The 12,710-nt window shown below is 28.5% G+C and overlaps 1 protein-coding gene across 2 annotated transcripts in view; it reads left to right on the top strand.

Annotated features, from left to right (window-relative positions):
- LOC142322003 (ubiquitin-conjugating enzyme E2 R2) overlaps positions 1-12,710 on the top strand; it is a 97,114-nt gene that overhangs the window by 75,888 nt on the left and 8,516 nt on the right. For both annotated transcript variants that reach the window (XR_012755758.1, XM_075360578.1), the window contains exons 3-4: positions 8,901-8,998; positions 11,278-11,412. Coding sequence is in view for 1 of the 2 variants with exons in the window: in XM_075360578.1 (XP_075216693.1) it covers positions 8,901-8,998; positions 11,278-11,412 (233 nt within the window). In the remaining variant the exon portion in view is untranslated. The remainder of the gene's footprint in view (positions 1-8,900; positions 8,999-11,277; positions 11,413-12,710) is intronic.

Genomic DNA, 12,710 nt, shown 5'->3' with positions numbered 1-12,710 from the left:
CTTTTCGATATAAATTTGTTAATTGTAAAGTCGCAAATAGAAATTAATAATGAATTAGCTTGCGAACGACAGAATGGTTAACTTTGTTATAGTGGCGTTCTCTACAAAATGTAAAAAAAAAAATTTCTTGAGTACAAATGTATTCAAGAAATTATTTTTGTTTTCCGCTGCTCATTGCTGGATTTGTAAAAGAAAGAATCTATAATTTCGTGTTAATTTTATACGCTTTAAAAAAGTCATGTAGGTTCTATACAAATTCGTCAACTAGCGCAACGATTTTAATTTAAAAGAATAGAAATAAAAGATTCGCTTCGCAGACTTAAATTTTACAGAATATAACGATGAGTGGTGGGTGATTTTAAATATTTCCTCCGATCACTTCGATTCTCTAATTAAAAATTATTAAGGTGAACGTATGTTCTATAATTAATTTTCTCATGATGAACACGGCCGAAACAGGTTTGTATGTCCAGACTTGAAACTTGTATGACTAAATCTTGCGGTAAATTTCTTTTATATCTTTAATTAAACAGTTATTACAATCTACCACGCCTGGATCGTTCACCTACTCTTTTCTTTAATACGATAATATCTGTTCAGAGATCTTTGAATCAAACTAGATTTTGCCAAAACTCATCGTTTAGAATCCAGTCTAGTGCACTTTATACAACGATTTTCGTGTTGTTTATGGATTAGTAATGTTATTCGTATGGGTTGCTTGTTTTCCTTGTTGAATGGATGTTTAAATTAAATTTTATAAAAATATTAAAATAAATATTACTTTCTCGGTTGTTATAACAAGGAGAAAGTGATTTTTTTGGCACCTTGCCAAAATTTTTAGTTTTGAGTCGGAATCTCGAAGGACTAGCAATCGAAGGACTAGCAAAATAGTGAAAAGTTATATCATAGATCTGAATCTTTTAACAGGAAAATACAGATAAAGCGCCGTAGCGGATTTTTCCCCCTGTTAGCTAGACTACTTAGCGCACGATTTGTCATAAAGATATAGTGTATTTTCGATTTTGCATGCTTATTTTTATTAAGTTTGTATATTATTCTACATCTCTCAGAATTGTCATATTTTTGAAATCGTGTAAGTCGTATTGTGGTTCTGAATATGGCAAATAATATGAAAATCCCTCAATTTTTCAAGAAATGTTGAATTACGATATTTTTCCCCGACCCATTTTTGTTAATTTAATTAAATCGCAGATAAACAAGATGTGTAGAAAATAAAATCTCATATCGCTTACTCGTATTATATCTGTTATTGTTTTGATTTTTTTACAGAATCTTGTAAATTGTAAGTCTTGAAATGAATAGTAAATCTTTTTTCCCCTCGGTTAACTTTTCACTTTATTCCTGTTGGTTCTAATAAACCAGTTGTGCTTGTTAGTATACTACAGCCTAAACGAGAGAATAGACTGCAGCTGAACACAAACGAACGAGCAGTCGGCTTCAAATGCCATGAACATCAGTTACAGTAGTGATACAAGCCGACCAGCCCATTCGTACGTGTTTAGTTAGTTATTAAAACGAAGAAGGTCATCCGTTTGTCATAAAATTTACATTTTATTTTAGTTTAAAAGGTAATTTATTATTTGAAATAGAAGCAGTACTTGCTTCGTTACTGTTATAATTTTTTCTTTCTTTTTGTAGTAGGTGATAGCCCTTTAAGAATTATTTCATTGATTATTTCGAGCTATTCTTTCTTTCTACGATCATGATCGTTAGCATAAGATAACTACATTCTATTTATTTTCAAACTTCGATGACGGTATGGCAAATCACTTGTCAACATATTTCCTATTTTTCACATCATTCATTTCCAGGGTATTACTCTACGAGACATGTTCTATGTGTTGTGAATCCATCACAGTTAACCGTCTTGCCTCACATATCAAAATATTGATAAAATATAGTGTTAAAAGAGATTATATATTAATAATAAAATATGTATTATTATTGTAGATAAAGCGATTTTGCAGAGAAAAAAAGAAAACATTAAATGCCCATTTAGATAGTTAAAGAATTATTTCCAGAAGTAGTAAAGAAATTGTTAAAAATAAATATTAATTACAGCAAGGAAATGTATAAAAAATAAATAAAAAATTAGTCTTGCGGGTAGGCAAAAATAAGGATTGTCTGTATTTATTTAACAAGAAATAACAGTAATCAACCTCGTTATAGTACTCAAAGCACACTTAAAATGTAGCTTAATCACTCAAACTTTCCATGCTGGGCCGATCACTACCCCTGTTCGACTACTCGCTCTTATATAAAATAATTTTTGGTAAGAAAAAAGAGTTTATATGTAAAGGAATGTCTTATTACTGTGTAGTATTGGTGGAAAATAAGTTTCAGAATTTTATCACAAAAGAGCTTTAAAAAGTATCTAAAAAAAATACTGTTAGGATACGCTTATTATTAATAAATAAAAATAATAAAAGTACAATATCTAGAAACGTTTTATAATTAAACAGTAACAGTTATCCCGTCAGATTAAATAAATCTTTATCTTATTTAAATGTCTTAGAGGAAGCTGAAGTTTGTGTAACGATTGTACCATTCCATTCTATACTCTTTATCTTATCGGCCTTCCTCGTGAAGTTTAAGAGATAACTGATCTTTCGTAACAGATAGACCGGAGGAATCAGGGTTTGTTTGTAAAATTTAATTTTCTTTTTTAATTAATTAAAAATTTGACGATTTTATCCGGAAGATTTTTGTAATCCAAGGATTCATGTCGGTGGCTTGGGAATTAGTAAAATTCTGGGTGTACATAATTAAACAGTTTATTTAGGTTTTTTCCTTTTTTCTTTACGGGTGCCAGCGAGATTGCTATAAACCACCAACCGAATGTTTTGGACTGATTTTTTTTATTTTAATCCGTAAAGCAGCTCATCTTCTTGGGATCGAATCTTTTTTTTTTAATTTTCTTAGCGGTTGCCAACGAACTTAGTGGAATTCGCCAGCAAAATATCATTTTCCTATTAATGGAGCTTTGGAAATGAGTAATATTTTGGGTTTATTTTTAATTTAAAAGAAAGATATTTGCAGTGAACGCAGTATTTAAACTCTTAATAGACGTTAACCAAAATATCTGGCTTCATCGTATTTGTAATAAGATTCTTCGGAGTAATAACTGTCTCTTATAACATTTATCGGAGTCAAAATAATATGAAAATAGGAAGATTTTTTGGGACTGACTAGACCTTTTTTTAAAAGATGATTTATCATTAAAAATTACTTCAGCTTAATAACAAGTGAAATAAATCAAATCCACAGTATTTACTTTAAGGCTGTTATAAAAATAAGAAAATCGGTACAATAGGAGTGCTTGATCAACCGTATTCTTATTGTACCAGTGGTTTGATTTTTATGTGATAGTTTTTAGGGTATCTAAGACCTTAGTGAAGTGACATCTAGCTCAATCTAATCCTAAACGTATTATTACCATACTTCTTATTACATAGTTACAACTGAAGTAAAATATTGTGTAGAAAAATATAATTCTTCGATGAAAAAAAATCAGTTTCAAATTAAAAATTATCTGGGATGTTTAATTTTTTATTTTATCTGCCAAAAGTATATTTCACAATTTATAATCACTCTTTATTATGTATATTACATTAAAGAAATTGAGATATCCCAAAAAAATGACGAAAGAGGTAGGTTACATTCATAATCTGCATCCTTAATGCAGGTAAGGAAAGATGTGAAAAAAGCATCTAAGAATTATTTTATATAAAGCAATTTTTAAAAAACCTTTTTGAATTATTTTCAGCTCCAATTTTTTTAAGTCTAGAACCCTGTTGATATTTGAAAAAAAAATTTGTTTTGAAGGTAGGAAGAAATCGCATATTCTATTTATTTAAGTACCTCCGGATTGGATATAATGCTAGATGGTAATGAAAAACAAAATGCGAAACAAAAAATGAGTAAAATATGGAACACAAATTTATCAACACATATATATAATATATGCATAAAATAATACTTAGTATGTAATACTTAGGATATATTTAGTATAAAATAAGAGCTCAAACATAGCTGCCTATAATTTATACAAGAGGGTGAGAGAATTCAAGCGACCTGTAAAAAAAAATACTTTACGAAAATGGAACCTTTGACCCGTTGTATATTCATCTCCATTTTACTTTTTAATTTCATAACAATACATTTTTCGTTTCATTCTTTTTTATACACCGAACGAAATAACTAATTTAGAGGGGAAAAATTGTTACCTGGACATTTATAAGTGGAGATGGTAAAGGAACTTATAATACATGTAAAAAAATAAATGCATCAGTGGTTTTGAGGGGGGGGTGAAAAATGATATACGATTTCTGGCGATGGTTGACGTCAATAAAATTTGTGGTTGTTTAAGTCACAGAAAGGTATACATCTACAAAGTTTCGTCAAAATTAAACTTTTGCGGAAATGAAAAATAAAAAACGAAAAAAAACATTTTTCCTGGAAATTTGAGGTTAAAAAGTGATCTCTACAAAAGTTGTAGATTTTTGCATGATCTACAACTTTTGTATTGGAAAATTTTGTTTCAACTCCCCAACCCCTCAAATCACCCCTCCACGGTCACGCATTTATTTTTTTTACGTTTATTATAAGCCCCTTTACAATTTCCACTTATAAAGGTCCAGGTAACAAATATTTTTTCTGTAAGTGTAAATCGGTTGAACTAATAGTGTAGAAAGTACATTTAATACAATTTTTATATTATTTACGTATATTATTTTTTTTATTTATGGAGGTGAATATTGATTTTCTATTATAAACTTTTTTTTCTTTAAGAGAATTAATTGCGCTACTATTTTTGTTCGTTTAATAAAAATACCAATTTTTATATTATTTACGTATATTATATTTTTATTTATGGAGGTGAATATTGATTTTCTATTATAAACTTTTTTTCTTTAAGACAAGTAATTGCGCTACTATTCTTGTTCGTTTAATAAAAATACCAATTTTTCCCTGAATGCACAGGTAGTTAACCTCGCTAGATTGTGTGTGTTTGTCCTTTAACTATTAAAAAAACAAATCATTACAATTTCACAGCTTTGTGAAGAGATGTATTTTAATGTAGTGTTAGTATACCGTCAGTAGTTGTACATTTTTTATATCCAACGTAATCATTGTTAGTTGTTCTTAGTTAGGTTAGTCTCTTCCGTAATCGCAAAAAAGATATTTATACTTATATTTTTATTTAATTTTTTGTTTATTTTTGGAAATAATGATTTTGACTTTTTGTGCGATTATAAAACAAACAATCTGATGTGGACACTACATGACTTCCTTGTACGCCAATTAAATTGCATATACTTTTTATTACATTTTATTTATTTTTTATTTTATTGTTGTAGTTATTATTTAATTACCTACTTTAATTTTTTTTATAATCTGAGATTAATAATTATTAATATATCAATATATTTAAATTAAAAAAAAAAAAAGTTAAAAAAAGGAAATGAAGCCGGATTCTAGCCGCTGTGCGAATCGGACTACAAGGGGATCTTCCCCTTGTAAGATCCAAATATTCCATTAATTAAAATTTTATTGGGCTATAACTGGAATCAATGAAAATAAGTACCATTTATGATTTATCGTTAAAAGCTCTGAATGAGAACTTATTATTGCAGTCAAGAAAAAGTCCATATTCCAATTTTTTTTGGATTTTGGGCTTTTTTGTACGCTTATGGTCCAGTCGATTGCAATCAAAAGGAGAGGTGCACAACTAGATGTTAGAACAGTCATAAATCCAAAATTTCAACATTCTACGGCTAATCGTTTTTTAGTTATGTGAGATTCATACGTACGTATGTACAGACGTCACGGCGAAACTAGTCAAAATGGATCAGGGTTGGTCAAAATGGAACCTTGAAATAACTCGTCACACTCTCTCTCTTTGTCTATCTATCTATCTATCTCAATATATTACTTGCGTTTGTCTTTCGTATTCTTTTTTTTCTCTTGCTTCTTTGAGTGTATTTTACAAAGAAATTAGAGATAGGCACTGTTCTTGTACGGTATAAAATTTTGGTGCAGAAAAAGTCACTTTGTATTCGAAAAAAATACGGTATTGATTGTTAATGAAGTCGAAGAAACAGAATTGTACTAATAAAACCGCCGGTTATATTGTTAGTTAAATATTTGAAAAACTGAAATTTTTTTTATAGATTGTAGAATTGGTTGTTCGATTTGTTTTTTTTTCTCTTAGGAATCTGTTATACGGTTGAATATCCAAGATTCATATGCGAAAAATTATGCATTTATGCTGTCAAATCTTGTACGTTTCCCTACATTCTTGTTTTTCTACTTGTGAAAATTAAACATTTTCATTGGTTTCACAGCACCTATTCAACTTAACAAACAAATATTTGGTTTTGTAATCCTACAAAACCAAATATTCAAAAACCAAAACCAAACATCGCAAAAATAACTCATTTTTGCGATGAATTATTAACTGTCGAGCCATTTTATTTTTACGCAGTTAATGTTTAATTTTATTTTTCATGTTATCGGAAGTAGCGATATTTATTTAATTATTAATACAGTTCTCAGAATTGACATAATATTAGCAATACATAACTGAATAAAATAGGTTTGTATTGTGACCTGCATTATATTAAGCGTAACTGTTGTTGTAACTGATTTAATGGTTGGTACCACTAACACTACAACACTGTAATAATTTCACAGCGCGACCAGTTTATAGTTCGGGGTTAGGTTAGATAATGTATAATAAAGTAATGCAAGTGTTGTTCGTTCCCTAGTTATAGAAAGCGTTACGGATGGAGGTGTCTCCGTCAGTTAGTTACCGTTCCAGATAGAGAAAGTCAAAATTACTTTTTTTGTTATTATAATTAGATTTTTTCCTTAAAAAAAAACTATTCATGGGTTTTTTATTCTTTCAGTGAAGATCATCAGTAATTTTTTTTTTTATTTCTTAATCGACCAAGGAACAATGAATGTTTTTCCTGATTTCACTTCTTTATGTATTATTATTTGGCAGGCCTACTTTATTATGAAATATTTTCTCTATTCTTTTTAAGTGATAGATTCATTTCACAAAACATATATGTTCTTTCAGGAGTAGGTTTGTTTTTCACTGAATTATAAAAAAAGTGATCAATTTCAATCCAATTTATTTTTTGTTTTTTTTTCTTTTTGAAAAGAAAAGTTACTACTTGTATAGAAGATTTATTTTGTTTTCATTTATATATATATATATATATATATTAACACATTGAACAAGACAGATTAGCAAATGTATTGATTATTAATTTAAACACGTCTCGTAAGAGATTGATTTTTGTAGCTCTTAAATTAATGTTTTTTCATTTGCTGTTTTGTTTTGTAATCAATGCAGTGATTGTTTTTTCAATCTTTCAAGGACTTGCTTAAGAATTTCTCATGTATTATAAGCTGTTGTGATGAAAAGTTACTGAGCAACTCGTCTATATATGTTCATTACATTAAGCAGATGTTCTGCATCATCTGTTGTTCAGCTACACTGAAATTTATATACTCATGATGTACTTGCATTCAAGGGCGCCTTAGCTCACACTCGGTAATTGTCATATTGTGACTTTTCTCTGCATCCCGTTTGTTATTTTAATCAGTTTATAGGTTTCCAGCAATTTTCATTTGTTGTTTGCAACTTTTTTCATATGTTGAGTTTTCTTTTGTATGTGGTACAAGTAACACGTATAAAAAAGGAAAAGTAAAATACTATTTTTATTATGTTTTTGAAAACATAAATTATTTCACAAAATACTCAAAACTATAAAAGTAATTTGTAAAAAACTTTAATATTTTGATTACTTTAATTTTAAATGTTGCAGTCGACACTGAATGCTAGTTCGTGATAAATAACTGGGAGCTATTTGATTAATAATGATGACTTTTATTATCATTGGCATCGTTAACTACCATAAGGTACATTCTACCACGACACTATATTCATTCTCTTCTATTTTTAAATAAATATATTCTATGTACCTTCAGAAACAAATATCCAAATTAGATTGTTATTTTCAAATCCTCTGACATATGGCACTCCTATCAGCATATTCTCACTCTCATGCCCGATTTTTTTTTTTTTTTTTTTTTTAAATCAGTGTCAAATTTCATGTCTATAAATCAAACCATTACTTAGGTAAGAAGCTAAAAATAGATATAAATACATGCACTCATCTATATATACAGAATTTTTTGTAGTAAAGATTTTAATTTTTGAATTCAAGGAAAAACAAAATTTCAAGTAACACAGAATTTTTTTCATTGCTTTTCATATAAAAAATTTGAAACATTTTGTATGTATTTTAAATTAATTTTAGAGAATCCTGTAGGAAATAAACCTTTTGGTCTATTGTGGAAAACATTTTTCTTATTTTTCAATTTATTTGGCCAAAGAACTTTTAAGTCTGCATAATTTTAAACTTTTGAGACCATTAAAAGGATACTTTGTATATATTTCACCTTAGCAGTGTTTTTTTTTTTTTTTTTTGTTATAGAAAATGAAGTTACTTACCAACAATTTTAAAAGTGTATATCCAACTACTTTCAGAGCCGTTTTCCCAAAATATGTTAATTCAAATTCAAATGTATAATTGTATTTAAATTAAAAATTTTAACTTCATAATAGTCGATCATCAAGAAATAAAATTAAATTGTATGTCAATAAGATCGTAACATGTTCGTAAGATATTTGAGAATTTTTTTTTGTACCTTTATGTTTGGTTTTTATATTAACAATAAAAACAAAATTTCTTTCACATTAACCAGTTACTTTTTATAATATTTTATTTCTTCAGTTTTCAATTGTTTTTATTACATAATTATGATATTAGCTAATTGTTAAAATTTTTATTTATTTTTAGAATGGTGATCTTTGCATATCAATTTTGCATCCTCCCGTTGATGATCCCCAGTCAGGAGAATTACCATGTGAGAGGTGGAACCCTACTCAAAATGTCAGGTAACTGTATTTTGTATGAGAATTTCATAAAAAGCTCATAATTTATTGCTGCCTTTTAATGTCAACATCATCAATAACTATAAAAATATTGTTTACTAAAAAATGGTGTATGTCTTTAAGACATGAAAAGATGGAATTGGTGAAGATGAGAATGAATGAGTATAGATATAATGGATGAGAATGAATGATTGTTTACTAAAAAATGATGTATGACTTTGAGACATGAAAAGGTGAAGATTAGAATGGATGGGTATAGAGATTAGAAGATACAAGATAAGAAATTAATACATAAGGTCAAGGTGGGTTCTATAAAGGTCAAGCTTGGGAATATTAAGGTGAAAAGATATGGTTTTGTGCAACAAGAGATTTGTTAAAAACCAAATTCTAAGTTGGAAGTTGGAAGTTGTAAGGAAGTAAAAGATAAAAAATCCAACAACTGAAAGAGTAGAAAAATCTTAACAGTCTACTCTGAAAGAATAGAAGTTTGAGATGTGATGAAGCCTCCTTGAATGGGAAGGAATCACAGAGAAGAATGAGAGATGGAAGTTAGGAGATATTGTGATCATAGCAGGAGATTACACACTGCTAGCATTGTGTAACAGTCAGTGATCTGTAATCTTGTTATATTTTCATCTGTCATCCTTTCTATTTACTGCTGGTAAAACACAATTGATGAAATGTGGAATTGGTCATTGTCACTTCCGCTGGGAAATGTTTAGTATAAGCTATTTTTACAAGTGGAAGCCCAGTATTGTGATAGATTGTGCCAAGAAATTTAAAAAGGAGACCAGTCAGGAAATTTGTGTTAAACTACTGAACTGAAAGGTAACGGCTGCTGTGTTTTGGGACTATAATAGTGTGAGACATTTATTGTAATGTTGAAGAAAATCAAGAAGTCAGTCCAAAAAAAGGCACAGGTTGCCATAAGGGTGTTCTGTGCATGACACTCCATAACTCTTATTCCACAGTTTACAGAAAAGGTTTACTTGTACAATTCAGTTGGGAGGGGAGATTAGCGATTATCTTGACTTAATGGTAGGTGACCATCTTTTCACCAAGATTAAGATCTGGTTAGGCAAGTTTTTAAAAAATATATATATTGATATAGTCTCCATCTTTAATAGCTTTATAAAAAGCTAAGTTTCAGTGGAAAATTGTTGTATTTTTTGCTCATAGATAATTCAATTTTTAGGTTAGCTTTTATAAAATATGTTTCATAAGAAAATAGCCATCAAAAAGCATTAGCGCAAAAAATTATTATGAGATATCTGTAAACTATACAAGCTTGTTTATGACCTAAAAATCCTTTATTTATGTATGCAGAATGAAGAGTTAGTTACATGATATCTGCTAGATGCCATAACTAGATGCTCGTAGGTGACCTTACTAGATATAACGATTCTAAAAGCTAACATAAATCTCATAGGCTTACTTGGAAAAGTGGAGAAAAGAAATTTTCTGTTGCTTCACTGAGCTGTATTTATTTCTCAGTGGGGCAAGTCAAGTGAAACTCAAATGTTATTCTTTTGTTTGTCAAAATAGAAAGTAACCTGAAAATGTTCAATTAATTTACTGAAGTAGTAGCGATGTAGCAACTGAGAAATTAAGATAAAGTGTGTTTTATATAAAGATTGTTTTGTATTTTAAAATAAAGTTAATTTCCTTCATGAAATAAATGCTTTAATGAATTTATTTTATTTATCTAAAAATGTAATTAAGTAATTTTATTGAAGGTTATTCAGGTTTTTTACTGCTGGAGTTTGTTTTGTTTAAAATCTTTTAATTAAAATTTCTGTTGCTTATCATGAAGAGTAAAATAAATTATTTTTTTCACGTACTTGCCCAGACTAAATTTAATTCTCTTATTGATGAGATAGTCAGTTTTTGGCTGTTACAAATTTTACATTGATATAAAATCATATGTTTACAATCTAGCTATATTGTGAAGAAAAATCAAGTTTGATTTTTCAGAAATTCAAGTATACTCATATACACTAAGGGAAATTCTGTGTGTCATATTATTCAGTGCTTAGTTACTAATATTCTTTTCATTTTTCATGATTACATTTCTATCATGTAAAGTTTATTGCATGTACATAACAAAGAATTAATTTTCTTTCTTTTATGTTTTAATTTTTAATTTTAGCAAAGTAAAAATAAATCTTAGTATGTTGAATAATTTTACTTTGTTTGATCATAGTGTTATCAATTTTTTTTCAAAGTAAGAGACATTTTTTTATTGTGAATTTTCTAATGTGTTTATTTTTAATGTTTTAAAGGACAATTTTGTTATCTGTGATCTCTTTACTGAATGAGCCAAATACATTTAGTCCAGCTAATGTTGATGCTTCAGTTATGTACCGTCGTTGGCGAGATTCTAAAGGAAGGGATAAAGAATATGAAAATATTATAAGGTAATAACTTTTTCTCAAAAATGCAATATTTATTTTCACTTGGGGTAAAAATTGGCTGGTCAATTGGGGGTTGTTTTGTTTGCTGGCTACTAGATTTGATGGTCTCAAATCACCATGAGTGACAAATGCTAAAAGTAGTTTTGAGAATGGAGGTAACACGTCAACTACAAATGTTAGAAGGATGATGCTAGGAAGGGCAGAAAATATCACTCAAATCAAGTCATACAACAGCCTGGCCTGGCAATTTTTTACCTCTCATTTCACAATCTCTTATTTTCTTCATTAAAACATATTTATAGGATGTATTAATCAAATTTTATAATGCTAAAATTATAAATTAAGGAACAGGAATAAAAGTTAAAATTTTTGTTTTAAATTAAATACTAAGTTTTCATTTGTAATTCGTTAAGCAACTGAAATAGACTAATTCTTCCTGATGGAAAGAAGTTAAAGTTACATTAGAAATTTTGTATATCCTGTGAACAGAAATTTTTCACAGTTTTCATGCTATGAATTTGTAATCTCTCCCTTAAATAATTTTAATCTAAGAAATTAAATTCCAATTTTATTCTTGCATGAATCAAAAGGATACCAGATTATTTAATTTTTTTTTAGTTTTTTGATATCATTCTTTAATGAGATGCATTGTCATGAGAACAAAGAAACGTTTCATTGTTATTGTCAAAGAAACTGTTTGAGTATTTTCACTGTATCTAAGAATTACATTCTGAATGAATTTTAGTATTAATCTGATAATGCAGTAATGCCGATATTTGTTAAGCTTCTAATCTCCACGGCACAGTGGTAACATCTTTGCTGTTCACCTGGAAGATCATGACTTTGAATCGTGAGCATAGATGGCAATTTACATTTTCTAAAAAATAATTTCTCATCGTTAAAAAATGGAGGATGGTGAAATAATTTAGTATTAGCATGTGATTGCCAATGTAATTAAGTAATTAGTAATCAATTTTCTTTACTGCCTTTTTATCATCAACAGCTCTTTAATGTCCAATAAAAGCTAAAAACTTTAACCACAAACTTTTTACTTGAATTTTATATTGCCCCCCCCCCCATCTTTGAATGAGTAAGCATTCTTATTTTGCATCATTCATCTTCATAAAAAAATTTTAATGTTTGGAACTAACATATTTTCAGCAGTATTTGTTTGCTATTTAATTGTTTCAGTACTAACAAATATTATGACAGTTAATTTGTTTACAATATCAAAAAGTCTTCATTTACTACAATAAACAAAATAATAATAACTGTTCTGTTTAGAGTGTTCTTACGTGAAA

The sequence above is a fragment of the Lycorma delicatula genome, chromosome 3 (assembly GCF_047948215.1).
Source record: "Lycorma delicatula isolate Av1 chromosome 3, ASM4794821v1, whole genome shotgun sequence".
In the NCBI taxonomy this organism is placed as follows: Eukaryota; Metazoa; Arthropoda; class Insecta; order Hemiptera; family Fulgoridae; genus Lycorma; species Lycorma delicatula.
Note: the sequence above shows the minus strand (reverse complement) of the source record. Positions and strands in the feature narration are given on the sequence as shown.